The 16023-nt window shown below is 41.5% G+C and overlaps 1 protein-coding gene across 1 annotated transcript in view; it reads left to right on the top strand.

Annotated features, from left to right (window-relative positions):
* The window catches only part of LOC126484839 (uncharacterized), a 31126-nt gene extending 19521 nt beyond the window's left edge, over positions 1 to 11605 (top strand). Inside the window, exons 6-9 of the mRNA XM_050108434.1 lie at positions 3018 to 3353; positions 6158 to 6493; positions 9769 to 10104; positions 11357 to 11605. Coding sequence (XP_049964391.1) covers positions 3018 to 3353; positions 6158 to 6493; positions 9769 to 10104; positions 11357 to 11547 — 1199 coding nt within the window. The 3' untranslated portion in view covers positions 11548 to 11605. The remainder of the gene's footprint in view (positions 1 to 3017; positions 3354 to 6157; positions 6494 to 9768; positions 10105 to 11356) is intronic.
* The last annotated feature ends 4418 nt before the right edge of the window (positions 11606 to 16023 follow it).

The following is a 16023-nucleotide window of genomic DNA, read 5'->3' as shown; positions in this document are numbered from 1 at the left end:
TGACTGGACTAGGTCATAAATGTCGGTAGGCAAATGAAAATACACACTTTGCTTCGGCTTGATAATGAACTACTGATGGAAACCGGTGGCACTGAGCAAAAAATCAAACAACTGATGGTTATCTGTAATGAAGTTTCACAATTCTTTGACAGATGTGAAGCCCCAACTCATCAAAAATCCGAATACACATGTATTCTATCCTAGTGTTTCAAATGGGTTTAACCCGTCGCAATGTTTCAAAACGAAGTTCACTCAGATTCGGAGTGAAAATTTTATGTAGCAAGTGTGTGTCTTTTTTTGCAGTCATGTTAGTGACAAACACGTTGATTATAGGATGTATATGGTTGAAATACTGGGTGATTCACAGTATGATTAAAAGTAAGTCTTCAGTGCTTCAGTTACCAACCATCGTTAGCAGCGCGAAGCAACTTGCATGGAAAATTACATAGAATATTAGTGACAATGAAAAATATTTTACAATAGTTATTCAAGGTATCTTCCTTGCTATATCCAAGATAATGCTAAAGCTACTGAAAGAGGTTTCTTAGCAAACTGAACACCTGCTGAATATTTGTTAAGACACCCAGCGTACTATGCACTTTATGAAATTACAAATGCACACAAATGTCGACTGTACTACCCTCTTGTAGATACAAATAACTTTAGGGGTGCCTATCGACGTAAATATAGTTGTTCACTTACGTGCATTTTCGTGGAAATGTAATCACATTAGCTTTAATATCTTTCAAATTATACATATTTCCCTTTTGCTGTGGGATTTGAATCACTTGATTTATCCGAGCTATGTGAGACACTTCAGGAAAAGTAATTAAGAGGAAAGTAAGTTTTACAAAATGAAATGTCAGATACTGTATTCTCTTACTAATGAAATTAGCGTCATTAGAATGAACTAGTAAGTTATGACACAGGTCCATGTGTATTTGTCTGTCCTTAAAATATTTAGCCATGGCTTCTCTCCTCTCCTAACTGTTTTAGAGGAATATCTACATACTCCAAATTAATGTGATGACTAGGTATCAGGTGTTTTATTTGACATGTTGTGACGGCATCTTGAGAATAAAATGATTTTTTTTGGCGGGGATTGAAACATAGAGTCGGTACAGGGTCTAAAACTCTGCGATAGCACCAGTAGCTTAACATGACCGAACACAGGACAAAGGGTTTGACGTTTCCTATATGCAACAACGTTAGAGCACAGTCTGATCAATATGAATTAGACTCCTACCACATTTTCACATTCTTCTGTCACGGCTACGAATACAAACGGCTGCCGGCTATCTCTGTCAAGTAAGTCGATGGATAAAGAAATGGCCGATGCCAGCGACAACAGCAACACTGCTCATGTATTAACCAAATTTCGTAACTGACAATAAGGGCAATTCGTGCAGAATTTTCCGACGAACCGTTTCATCCATTACCTCTTTCCTTCCCATCAATAATTCCTGATGTTGAAGAAAGTTGTATACAGTTTACGAAAACACTGGCGAGTATAAAATCAGTGGAAAATTGTAACAGCTAGTAATACATAATTTCCTAGCCATATATCCCTTACGTCTTCATTAAGCTCTGTGTAATTATTTACTGGGAACAACAGAGAAGAGCCCATATCTGATAAATGAAATACTGTACGGTGCGTTATTTTCCAGAGCAACCAATTTCAGCAGTTTTCGGTAACAAATACGAACAGGTTACCAACACGTGTGGACCGTTGTCACCATCTGGCCTGGTTTATCCAGAGAGACCTTCGGGAAATGGTCACATAAAACAGACAGTAGGAGAAGCGGAGGCCACACCGAGATTCGTAAGAAGAATCTCAAAGAAGTGTAACTCATCCACGAAGGAAGTGCTCATAAGGCGCTTGTTCGACTGATTCTTGAGTATTGATCAGCAATACAGGAGCCTCACAGATAGGATTCATAGAAGAGATAGGTAGGATACAGTGAAGAACGATACGTAACATACAATGATCTTCATGGAATCGTTTATTCGGCGCGAGGGCACTTCCGAGATGCTCAAGGAACACTATTGGTAGACGTTACAAGTGGGGTGTTGTGCATCATGGACAGAACTACTATTTTCCGAGAAAAGTCGGACAACGCGTTACTTCTTCCAAAACACATCTCGCATAATGATCACGACGAGAAAATTCGAGAAATTAGAGCCAATACCCAGGCTTACTGGCAACCATTCTCTCCAAGCGCCGTTGACGCTTATAACGAGGCTGGATTATCAATTACTGGTTCAGGAAGTACCCTTTGGCACTATTAGGTGAAATGCGGAGTATGATGTAGATGCAAAAATATGTACAGTAGTCACAACTGTTTTGGTCTCAAATCATACCTACTTCCAGAAAAAAAAACCATTTAGATTCCAAGCAAATGTAAAATTGACGGTGTTGAAGGCTAAGACTGATATGTTACTTTCGAATTCGCGAAGCTCATGTTTATCGAAGTACCAGAAAAATGTACATCAATGTACTGAGTTATAGTGTGCAGTCCATGGTAGTCTGTTATTAGTAAGGGTTACTGCCAATGCATGAGATCTCATGTATTTCTTTCTATTATAATTACTTTTCAATCAAAGGTCAAAGATTATGCTGATATTTGTGTTTTGTTCTTTCTTCCAAGCTTTCGTCGTGAAAAACTTTTCGGTAACCTTCTTCGGATATCGTCCTGCTTGACCCATGCTACTTCCAGAAATTTGATAAGAACTCGTGATTATTTATAGGAACAATGTAAATGTATCAGCCTAACGACTTGAGTTTCAGGACTGGAGCAAGTAAATGGAGTATTATAACTCCGGGCTTCATATTCTCCTCGATTCAATCTACCGAAATGGAGCATTTAATGTATGAACAGCATATAAAATTGAATAACAGCCTACCCACGCATTCTAGTAACGTCAAATAAAAGCCGTATTAATCACTAAAGGTATTGTGACAAACTTCTTTACCAAATAATAACTAAAGAGAAAACTGTGTCTTTTCATGTTTACAGAAGTCATCCCTGACGCTTTGAACAACAGCTGCAGTCGCTGTCGTCCAAACCAGCGGGAAGGAGCCGAGAAAGTGATCAAATATCTGATGAAGAACAAGCCCGATATGTGGAACAAGTTGGAGGCCAAGTACGACCCTGACGGTACGTACAGGAAGAAGTACGAGAACGAGTACGACATGGCAAAGAGCGGCCAGGACAAAGAACCGTACTCCAGCAAATACGACAATGTGAACCTGGACGAGGTACTGGCCAGCGAGCGACTCCTCAACAACTACTTCGAGTGTCTCATGGCCGACACGGATGACCGCTGCACAGCCGACGCCAAGTACCTCAAAGGTGAGTGACACCCACAATAAGCATTTAGCGCAGCAGTGAGGTTTATGAGGCGATTTCATTACTTTGTATGGTGCAAACGCTTAACGTACAGCAAACAGTAAATATAATAGAGGCACACGTTCAATCCTCTGTATATCGTTACAACAAGTACAGAGAGACGCAAAATAGGCGTTACAAAGTTTTTGTGTAGTCTCATAGTATCTGGTGATAGTTTCTTGTTATTATATTTATTCTATAGCAGACAACCAGAAAATTAGTGCAAGAGCGTTCCCCCTGCTTCAGAGAGTGTGCAGAGTCTGAATTCCGTGAAAAATTACTGAAGACCACCATTTTCGACTGCACGGATAATTCTCGAAACTGCAGTATGGAGGTGGTGAAATGTTGCAGGTTCATCTTCGAAGACCCTGCACTTTATATAATCTCAAAAGATATGATCATACGGATCGGGATCGATATTATAAGCAAGCCATTTCACACCACGTCCAGCAGCTTGAAGGTGTCGGTCCACAGTATATCAGTGGAACAATTTCTGTTTGTCGACGTCCCCATAGGGTTGGGAGTGTGCCTCATCATTAAAATCGGATTCTTAACGACTGTTCCATTGTCAAAGCCTTCGGTCCTGTCATTTGAAAACGAATGCCGTCGCTCCTCGTCATTGTCCTCAAAAATTTGCCACAGTTGAATTTTTTAAGGGAGTTGCCACAATGAATGTCTATCTCATGTAGTTAACTCTCCATTAAATAGGGTTTCCACTCGCTCCACATTCGCTTGAGTTTCAGCTGAGGCTGGTCATCATGAGTGCACTTTCATTGTGGCACGTGGGGATCCAGTATTTCAGAATGTTTCATCAGCCTTCAATAAAACGGAGGAAACTTTAAATAAAATCAGTACCAGGTGATGTTTGAGATTTGTCATCACAATTGGATTTCCTTTCAGTATTGTAATCCCACGGAGAAGTGGTCACTCGGGATGGTGCTGTTCTTGGATCAAATGTGCTGTCGAATGCACGACTCACCCTAACACGTCCAGAATTTGTATAAAACGTCTTTTCCTTGAACAAACGCTGTTCCAGTGCTTGCGTTTCCATTATGAAAAGTAAAGTGAGACGTTGATGAGTGAGCTGCAGAATTTCCAGAGCTAAAGTAAAATATCAAAAGGAAACTCATTTATGGCAGACGATTAAGCCACAGTAGACAAACAGTTTCTAGCACCTATTTTGCGCCACCGTATATATGCAGCTTTAGATGATCCACATGTCAGTATTGTGCATTAGCCTAAACTAAACTGTGTCTACTGTCTTCGAATTACACTTGAAATAATTCGTCATCCAATTATACAATTGTTCTAAGGATATTCTGATCTCAAAATGTTACGAAGACGATTCGAAGGAAATTCGTATTTGTCATGAGTATTCTATAAAGAAATGCTCTATTAAGGAAACTGAAATAAAATCAAAGTGTGTTTCAGGAATTAAATGTCGTTTGAAAATCCCACAGAGATTTCTGTTCAAGGAATGTGACTAACGTACTGTTTGTGCAACACGTCTGTCACCTTTACATTATCGACTGGCTGATGAAATGGGAATTTCTCTAAGCAATTTCTTTTGATATTCAATCATTTTTTTATCAAGTATGCACTATAACAGCCCTAGAGCTCAGGAAAGAAGCTCAGCGGGACGAGATACGTACAACATGAGAAAAATAAAACGTAGAGACGTATGGCATTGTTGGTTGGGAGATACTGATGGGTGGCTTCAGACGACTGATCAGAAGACTTTTCCTTGACCGTACCCTATCGGACTGTTCCACACGGCATTCGAGAATTGTGTCTGAAATGTATCTGTTGACTGTAGGTGACAACGTGTAACAGCTGTGCAGAATATGGTGTCATATTTGTACTATTTGATGAAGATAACTCCGTCTGAAGAAACGTTGAAATTCCAAGGGTATCGACCGACCTCCGTGTCATCCTCAAACCACAGGCGTCATTGGATGCGGATAAGCAGGGACATGTGGTCAGCACACAGCACTCCTTGCCGTTGTCAACTCCCGTGACCGGAGACGCTACTTCCCAATCAAGTAGCTCCTCAATTTGCCTCAAAAGAGCTGAGTGCGCCCACTTGCCAGCAGCGTTCCCCAGACCGAACGGTAACCCATCCAAGTGGTAGCCATGTCTGACAGCGCTTAAATTCGGTGGTCTTACGTAAAGCGGTGTTACCACTGAGGCAAGGCCGTTGGCATGATGAAGATAAGGAATAGGGCAAAACTGCTCTTCGAGTATGACATGAAACTATTACATTTCAAATATAAGTACATCGATCGTCCTTGGGTACAAGACGGTATGATTCAGTAGATGACTTTGACGACAGTGCATCTGGATTCTAACTGTCCCGTAATCGTTGATTTTTGGTCAGGCATTCAGCTTTAGCACTATTCAAAGACTTAAATGTTACTTTAGTTATAAAACGCAATTTCTGTCCTGATCGAATTAAAGTTAATGAAAAAAACGATGGGTTCGGTCTATTTCTATTTATTTACTTCTTGTATCATAGATGCATGATTCTGTATTGTTAGTTTTGGACTTGAAAATGATTTTTTCATCAAATGGAAATCTGAAAACAAAATAATAAATATAGTGGGTTATTCTGAGGATGTTTTCTTTCATTGTACCAGGACGATATTGGACGATTTATTGCTAATTCTGTAAGAGAGCTGAGTGGCTTACGTTAGTTTCTCTTTTGCATATCACAATGGTAAGACATTATTTTTTGCCTCATAGTAATTATGAATAATTCATATTTCCAGAGGTCATTCCTGACGCTTTAAGCAACGGCTGCAGTCGCTGTCGTCCAAACCAGCGGGAAGGAGCCGAGAAAGTGATCAAACATCTGATGAAGAACAAGCCCGATATGTGGAACAAGTTGGAGGCCAAGTACGACCCCGACGGTACGTACAGGAAGAAGTACGAGAACGAGTACGACATGGCAAAGAGCGGCCAGGACAACGAGCCGTACTCCAGCAAGTACGACAACGTCAACCTGGACGAGGTACTGGCCAGCGAGCGACTCTTCAACAACTACTTCGAGTGTCTCATGGCCGACACAGACGACCGCTGCACAGCCGAAGCCAAGTACCTCAAGGGTGAGTCACACGTTGCACGCACTCTCTTCCTTACGAAACGCTGAACTGACTTTGATGAAACCGCTACGTGCTTTCACGTATCTAAAGTATCAATAACTAATTAGTTAAAAATTTCGCAAGTACGGAGAGTAATGGGCAAGGAGCACTGCATCAGTAGTGTGTGGATACGTTGACAATGTGGATCTCGCGGGAGGCGTCCTATGGTAGTCTGTGCAGCTGGGATGACCAACGTGTCACGATAGCGCTGGAGTCAGCGCATCTGTGTAGACAGCAGGACACCCGTGTTCGAATACAGGTCCAACACAAATTTTCAGTTTTCCCCATTGATATGAATCAATGCTCGCTGGCAGTTAATGTCATTAATTAGTTTGTGTATAAAATATTAAGACATTCAGGCACTAGAGGAACATACCTACCACTTTGACATTCATTTATTTTATAGCCACTGTTTAACTGTAGCACGGAACGTGGTTCTAGGTATATTGAAGTTCTTGTTCTGTTTGGGCCGAGAAGTCACACAATATTCGCTTAATCATTAAAGGGAATTTAATCGCTGCTTTCTTACCTTTAAATATAGTATATCTAACATTCTATGCCATCAACTGAAAATCGGCCTCCTGATGTCAACTGAAATCGATGAAACAGAATTTATGGAACGATGTTGTCGTGTGTTCCACTCAGATGTCTCGATTGCAACATTATATTTTTACATAGCTGGAAATACACTCCTGGAAATTGAAATAAGAACACCGTGAATTCTTTGTCCCAGGAAGGGGAAACTTTATTGACACATTCCTGGGGTCAGATACATCACATGATCACACTGACAGAACCACAGGCACATAGACACAGGCAACAGAGCATGCACAATGTCGGCACTAGTACAGTGTATATCCACCTTTCGCAGCAATGCAGGCTGCTATTCTCCCATGGAGACGATCGTAGAGATGCTGGATGTAGTCCTGTGGAACGGCTTGCCATGCCATTTCCACCTGGCGCCTCAGTTGGACCAGCGTTCGTGCTGGACGTGCAGACCGCGTGAGACGACGCTTCATCCAGTTCCAAACATGCTCAATGGGGGGCAGATCCGGAGATCTTGCTGGCCAGGGTAGTTGACTTACACCTTCTAGAGCACGTTGGGTGGCACGGGATACATGCGGACGTGCATTGTCCTGTTGGAACGGTCTAGGAATGGTAGAACGATGGGTTCGATGACGGTTTGGATGTACCGTGCACTATTCAGTGTCCCCTCGACGATCACCAGTGGTGTACGGCCAGTGTAGGAGATCGCTCCCCACACCATGATGCCGGGTGTTGGCCCTGTGTGCCTCAGTCGTATGCAGTCCTGATTGTGGCGCTCACCTGCACGGCGCCAAACACGCATACGACCATCATTGGCACCAAGGCAGAAGCGACTCTCATCGCTGAAGACGACACGTCTCCATTCGTCCCTCCATTCACGCCTGTCGCGGCACCACTGGAGGCGGGCTGCACGATGTTGGGGCGTGAGCGGAAGACGGCCTAACGGTGTGCGGGACCGTAGCCCAGCTTCATGGAGACGGTTGCGAATGGTCCTCGCCGATACCCCAGGAGCAACAGTGTCCCTAATTTGCTGGGAAGTGGCGGTGCGGTGCCCTACGGCACTGCGTAGGATCCTACGGTCTTGGCGTGCATCCGTGCGTCGCTGCGGTCCTGTCCCAGGTCGACGGGCACGTGCACCTTCCGCCGACCACTGGCGACAACATCGATGTACGGTGGAGACCTCACGCCCCACGTGTTGAGCAATTCGGCGGTACGTCCACCCGGCCTCCCGCATGCCCACTATACGCCCTCGCTCAAAGTCCGTCAACTGCACATACGGTTCACGTCCACGCTGTCGCGGCATGCTACCAGTGTTAAAGACTGCGATGGAGCTCCGTATGCCACGGCAAACTGACTGACACTGACGGCGACGGTGCACAAATGCTGCGCAGCTAGCGCCATTCGACGGCCAACACCACGGTTCCTGGTGTGTCCGCTGTGCCGTGCGTGTGATCATTGCTTGTACAGCCCTCTCGCAGTGTCCGGAGCAAGTATGGTGGGTCTGACACACCGGTGTCAATGTGTTCTTTTTTCCATTTCCAGGAGTGTACATCTCTTGAAAATTTGTGCGGGCCTGGGAGACCAACCTAGGTCTCCTGATTACTAAATAGATGCGCTGACACTGCGCGTTTCGGACACGGTGGTCACGGCCACTGCACGGGCTACCCTAGCACGCCTCCCGTCAGACCCAAATTATCAACTTATCCACACACTACGAATGTAGTGCTCCTTGGCCGTCATCCATATTACTGGCAGCATTTCGCCAATTCCATTGAGTTCGAGCTTGACGTGCATATCCATTGAAGAGTTCAATAGCCATCTTCGCCTCAGTTTTATATAATTGATGTCTTTTCTCTCAGACAGGTCCGAACCTTAGAACATTTTTCCTTCCTCTGACGTTATTTGCCATGGGACAGAGGGCATGTCTCATCTTGGTGTTTTCTCTTGCAGTACACCATTGATGCAACATCATTCACGTCTAGTACGTGCACTTATCCCAGCGTTAAAAATGTTGGTTTTCCTATCAGTAAGCCCCACCACAACAGATTTATTTGTGAAACAGAACAAAACACGGACGATGCCTTGTTAACACCTCAATGCATAACTGAGTATTCCTGGAGACTGATGGATAACAACAAACTTTTTTCGTAACTTCGTTGAGCTGTTGATAATGAAGGAAAATACAGAGAAGGAGTCCTGGCGTCCAAAACAACCTGTTTCGTTCACATTCACGCTGTTCGTTGAAAGCCAGGCGGAAGTACAATCGACAGATTATTATCTTGTTAGGAGTTGCTTTTATTATACCCAGCATATACATACTGTTTTATGTGGTACAGACAGCTATTTCGTTTAATTTTGTCTCTAGTAAGGTAATCACAAACAAGGAAGTGAACGAAAATTGTCCTCGACTTCAATACCTTTCGTGTTGGATTATCTACCCTCGAGGATTCAACAATCGTCGTTACCGGAACGAAGCCAGAAACGAAAGGAAACAGGGACAGGCACGTAAATGTTGTACTATGTTGTACTTGTCTCCCCTTCTGAACCATGGAGAAACCCAAGCACCTGCACCCGTTGGGAAGGGTTGATGAATTGTGCTTTTGCGTCGCTTTTCGTCGTTACGTGCGTCCCTTGCTTTTTCGTACAATACGCGCATGCCACGACACAAATGCAAAAGCACCTCTGTGTTGCAGAGGTCATCCCGGACGCGCTGAAGAACGGTTGCAGCCGCTGTCGGCCGAACCAGAGGGAGGGAGCCGAGAAGGTGATCAAGCACCTCATCAACAAGAAGCCCGATATGTGGAACCAGTTGGAGGCCAAGTTTGACCCTGAGGGCGTTTATCGGAAGAAGTACCAGGGCGACTACGAGAGGGTGAAGGGCCAGAAGGAGGCCGACATGTACTCCAGCAAGTACGACAACGTCAACTTGGATGAGGTGCTGCGCAGCGACCGCCTGCTCGACAGCTACTTCCGCTGCCTCATCGAAAACACCGAGGATCACTGCACCGCCGACGCCAAGTACCTCAAGGGTGAGTACTACCACCCGCTACCACAGTACACCCGTCTGTTGCTTCACTATACTTTAAGAGATTCTAGACTTTTACAAATGTTGACCATGAAACAAGCAAAACTTATCCGCATCTAAGGAAAAAATTATTATTTGGGTCAACATTTAAAAGACTCTAATTCCTTTCTCTCAAGAGAGGGAGAGTTTTAGTTCTAGCGAATCAGAATTTACGAAGTTAATGAGTATTTTTTATTTATCCGTAACCATTTTCCACACAAAAATGAGAACATGAATTTTCTTGAATTACAGTGCCAACTACCAAGAATCAAAACAAATGTTTAATACATAATGTACGTAGTTTTTTATGTAAAATCTGATTCTGCAATAAAAGAGGGGGTTCCCATTTGAAATTTTAAAGTTGCCTCCCGCCCCAACCCCAGGGGGCTGGAGTGGCGGACTAATTTTAGCACCAGCAGATGTCACCCTCGAAAATAATCAACTTTGGATTTCACAAATTTTTTCGTGTGAAGCTTATTTTTCGTGTTATTCTAGTTTGTCAGCTTAAAATTTACAATCTGTATATAAAAATATATCCTTTGGATTACGTTCCATCACCGACTACATCATTCTCGACAAACTGAAACATACAATATGTAGTGTACAGTGATATCCTGAGCTGCTTGTTTTCATAACACCTCATTATTATGAGTCTATATACAAAAAAGGAAGAAAATTTTTTCTATGACATTAAAATCTGAAGTTACATAGAACGAAAAACAAATCAAACGGAGTCTTATATTCAAAATTAATGTCATTCATATATTGTGAAAATGTGTCTAGAATGAAGTCATGAAACACAATCTGCGGTTCGGTTCTTTCTAGGAATTTCATGAAACTTCAAAATAGTTGACAAATTTTTGTAATTCTAAAGTTATCTCAAAGAGAATCAGATATTTTTCCTCAACATTAAAATATTTTTGAAGCATTTGCGATGTGGTTCAAAACTGTTCGCAGTTCAGTCTTTTGAAACTTCTTCTCATCCTCAGTGTGATGTCAATGGATATAGTAGAAATCATAAAAAACGAATTTTCTGTATCTCATGTTGACTAATTGACAATTGTAGTACGGTGGAAAGGTCACTATTCAGAAGATCATGATCATTAAAGTAGGATAAAATATTAGTCTAATGAATTTTTATGTAACAGTAAAACTAAAATAATTACTTTCATTAGTTTTAACTGCGTGATGTTTCTCCAACGGTCCCATTTTTGCAGAGGTCATCCCAGACGCACTGACGAATGGCTGCAACCTATGTCGACCAAATCAACGAGATGGCGCCGAAAAGGTCATCAGACACCTCATCAAGAACAAACCCGCCATGTGGAACGAACTTGAAGCTAAATACGACCCAGAGGGCATCTACAGAACCAAATACCAGAGCGACTATGAAAGGGTGAAAGTCTAGGCAACGATGTATCTGAATTAAATCCTTCAACTCTATGTGGCTTCCAAAACAAATAAAACACAAATAATAGTTTCGTTCTTGTTATTTCTTTATGTATCACATTTATGCACCACATTATCACATAATCGATTATAAAACACGCATATAATCGTGAAAGTGCTTTGTAATGCACGAGAAAGAGGCGACATCAGCAAAGCAGGAAGTAAGTTTTCTAATAGAGATAATACACACCCCCCCCCCCCCCCCCAACCAACCTGTAAAAAGAAATTTGGAAAATCTGTTGGGACACGTCTTTCATTGCAGAAATATTTGTAAAGATCTACACAAAAATTGCCTTTGTAAACAAATGTAAATATTTACAGGAAAAAGTACATGTACATGGTTGCTTGCCTCCGTAATAAAACACTCCGTGAATAACGTTTCTCAGGCTGTGAGTGTACAAAGATATTTGTTTGCTGCAGTCAGTCTCCATTTGAAGGGGCGTTCTAAACTTCACAGAATATGTGACATTCGCTCTTTTCTCTGATCATTTGTAGTATCTCCTACCATCAGTTTCCTCCGGTTCACTCAATAACTAATCTTGGAATAAAAGAATTAAGGAAGTTTCGTTCTTAAACATGCTTCACTACTTTCATTTATCATGATCGATGTTTCGGCGTTTAAATTGGCAGAATACACATTATTGAGTTTCGTTATAGAGCGGATGGTACTCTAGCAGAGAACCACAGGAGGTTTTGAACAGATGGCAAGAATATATTGAATATCTCTATGAGGGGGATGAAATGGAAAGCGAAATAAAGGTCGAAGAGCAGCAGTATGTGCCGGAAGATGGAAAGATACTCACTATCTAGGAAGCAGACGTATAAAAGGCGCTGAAGGAGATGGAGAATAGGAAGGCATGTGGAATTGATGATTTACCAGCAGAACTGTTGAAGAGACTGGGAAACAAGGCAAGGAAAGAAATAGTGTACCTCTGTAACGAGATATATGACAAAGGGAAATGGCCTGAGGTCTTGCGCAACAGTTATGGTACCAATATAGAGAAAGAGAAACACTAAAAAATGTGAGAAGCATCGGACCATCAGTCTAATTTCTCATGCAGCTAAAGTCTTGCTGAGAGTGCTAAATAGAAGGCAGTATGGCAAGCTGGATAGAGGGATTGCAGAGGAGTAGTTCCGATTTAGAAGAGGAAATGGAATAAGAGATGCTATTGGTCTGTTAAGAACTATAGGGGAAAGATATATGGAAAAAGGTAGAGAAATCTTTGCTGTTTTTATAGATTTAGAAAAGGCTTTTGACAGAGTTCAGTGGAACAATCTGATGGATATTTTGAAGATGAAAGGAGTGGATTGGAAAGAGATACAACTGATACAGAATCCTTATTTACACCAGAAAGTAAGGGTAAGGATCTGAAATGAAATGTCAGAAGGCAGCATCATTGGACGAGGTGTTAGACAAGGTTGTTGCCTTTCCCCGCTGTTGTGTAGCGTATAACTTGAAGAGAGTATTGCGAAAAGCTTAGATGGGAACAGAGGAATATGTATTCGTAGAAAGAGAATAGAATGTATAAGATTTGCTGATGACATGGTATTAGTGGCAGAAAGTGAGCGGACAGTGAATAACATGCTGAAAGATCTGAATGAAGCTTGTGTGGAATATGGGATGCAAATAAACACAGCAAAAACAATGAGTATGGTCATCAGTACAAGTCAATATTAAAAAAAGGACAATCTACGATTAGCCAAGTAAGTGAATTTAAATATCTTGGAAGCACAATAACCTAAGACTTGAGATGTCACCAGGAGGTGAAATCTCGAATTGTCATAGGGAAGGAGGCATTCAACAGAAAGAGGAGACTCTTATGTGGCAAATTAGATAAAGGTCTAAGGAAAAGGCTTGGCAAATGTTTTGTCTGGAGTGTAGCTCTATATGGGACAAAAACATAGACGCTGAGACGAGAGGATGAAAAAAGGTTAGAAGCATTCCAGATGTGGATGTGGAAGAGAATGGAGAGAATAAGCTGGATGGAGAGAGTGAGTAATGAGAGTATTGGAAAGGGTTGGTGAGAGAAGATGTTTGCTAAAGGTTGTAAGAGAAAGGTAAAAGAACTGGGCGGGACATTAATTGAGAAGGTAGTTCTTGCTAGCACATGCTTTGAAAGGATTTGTTTGTCGAAGAAGACTGAGAGGAAGAAGGAGATACAAGATGATAGACGACATAAAGGGGAGAGGAAATTATGCAGACTTTAAGAGGATAGCAGAAGACCGGACAGCCTGGAGAACTCCCATGTCAAAACCTGCCTTTTGGCACATCCCTGATGATGATGATTATGATGATGACAGAGTCGGTGATTGGTGTGTAAGTGTGTAGTATAGATGGACACTTTAATAGACAGATTCCTTGGTGTTGGCTCTTTACTGCTGAAAATCATTATAGTATAAAAACAGCTGTGAACTCATCATTAGTATCTATGATAGTGTCACCACAATTACATCGAAGTAATACCGTAACAGGCCTTTTTCTGATAAATAACGAAGTTACTTGACCAAAATATAAAATAAAAATTGTAGAAGTATTTAAACCACAGAAGAACAGATATACAATCAGTAGCATAGTTTCATAATTATTTCACAGAACAGTAAGCTCTATAAGCGGAATGACGACTATGCAAACATGTACGCTTTGAGCGAAGTGATATGCTGTTCTAACATCTTCTCTGGAACTCACGTTTTTATATTACCTCGCTAAAGAGAAGATCTAATTACCTCTGACCATGCAATCTCAGGAACCGAAATGCGTTGTGCAACGTAATAGGACACTGGCAGATATAACAGAAAGCTTTGTTGGTTTAATTATGGATTAAATTAGATCACTTTTTAATCTGCCACAGATTACACAACATTCACTAACCTAAACAGCATTTTATCTTATAACACAGTAGTTACGTCTCCTTTCTCTGGCGTATTACGTTCAAAGAAAGGAAGGTACTAAATAATGAAAACCATGAGCTCCACAATAAATACAAGAGGAAAAGATGTGGTACCGAAGAAAATAATGGAAACTGCAGGAAAAAACGTGATAGAAGAAACTGGGAAAGAGCGTATTACAACTAAACCATTATAAAGAAGTGCTATTCGAGCAGGATGACATACTTTGCACTGAAAAGAATGCGGTGTAGTATATAGGACTGAGTTGGAAGCACCAGTGAAAGACTTCAAAGAACAGGAAGATATCACGACGTAGTAGTCTGAATGTGTACGCTTTCAAACAGTGGTCCATACATCAAAAGAGAAGGTTGTGTACAATTCTTCATTGAGAAGTGCAAGACAGAGAACACTCTAGTGGAGGGAAGAGTGGGAGAGTAATGACCATCAGTAAGGAGCTTGACTATGACATCTTGCTAATGGCACAGGTATTGATTTAGTAAAAGCCACATATAAAATTTATAACAAAACCAGAAAAAAATGCGTCTTTAGTTGGAAAATACTGCATGAACCATATTACAGCATCAGAAAAAAAAGATGAATCACACTTGCAATCTTTGCAGTTGAAAATTAGCACGGCCATAAGTGCATCACTAAAAGGACCTCACCTGTCAATATAAAGTAACCATTTCTTGTCCATGCGTCCACTTCTACACCTCACTTGTTTCCCAGGGAAAAATAAACATTACAGGCTTCCTCTTTTCAGATGTACTTGGAGGTATGAACCAACCTGAAGCATGCTACTCCTAATAGCTATAATTAATAGCCTGCAAATGAAATAAATCCTAATGTTATGTTGTTTAACACACTGACCTCAGTCATCAATTAAAATATTTGCAGTGACACCAACAACACCTTATATATCATATATCAGTATTAGATTCACATTATTCAAATGGAACTGTTGTAATTTGTGCTGATGTTATCATAATTTTAAAGAGACAAAGTCTGCCGCATTTCAGTCTTCATGCTCAGTTCCCAGTTTCTTAGTAATTACAATATTTAGAACATAGTATTTAACTGTTTTTATCATGAAACTAACTGCTGCCTGGGAGTCCCTGGTTTCACATTCAAGCAAGGAAATGCGTCATGTCGGACAAGGAGAAAATGGAATTTTGCCTTGCCATGATACTAGCATAAAAAGGGGCGCGAAGTAAATGTACATATACATCTACGTGGATACTCTGCAAATCACCTTTAAGTGCCTGGCAGAGGGTTCATCGAACCACCTTCACAGTTCTCTACTATTCGAATCTCGTATAACGATCGCAAAGAACGAACACCTATATCTTCCCATACGAGATCTGATTTCTCTTATTTTATCGTGGTGATCGTTTCTCCCTATGTAGGACGGTGTCAAAAAAATATTTTCGCATTCGGATGAGGAAGTTGGTGATTGGATTTTCGTGAGAAGATACTGTCACAACGAAAAACGCCTTTTTTTAAAATGATGTCCAGTCCAAATACTGTATCATTTCTGTGACACTCTGTC

This window comes from Schistocerca serialis, chromosome 6 (assembly GCF_023864345.2).
Source record: "Schistocerca serialis cubense isolate TAMUIC-IGC-003099 chromosome 6, iqSchSeri2.2, whole genome shotgun sequence".
Taxonomy (NCBI): domain Eukaryota; kingdom Metazoa; phylum Arthropoda; class Insecta; order Orthoptera; family Acrididae; genus Schistocerca; species Schistocerca serialis.
This window is presented reverse-complemented; position numbering and strand designations above follow the sequence as displayed.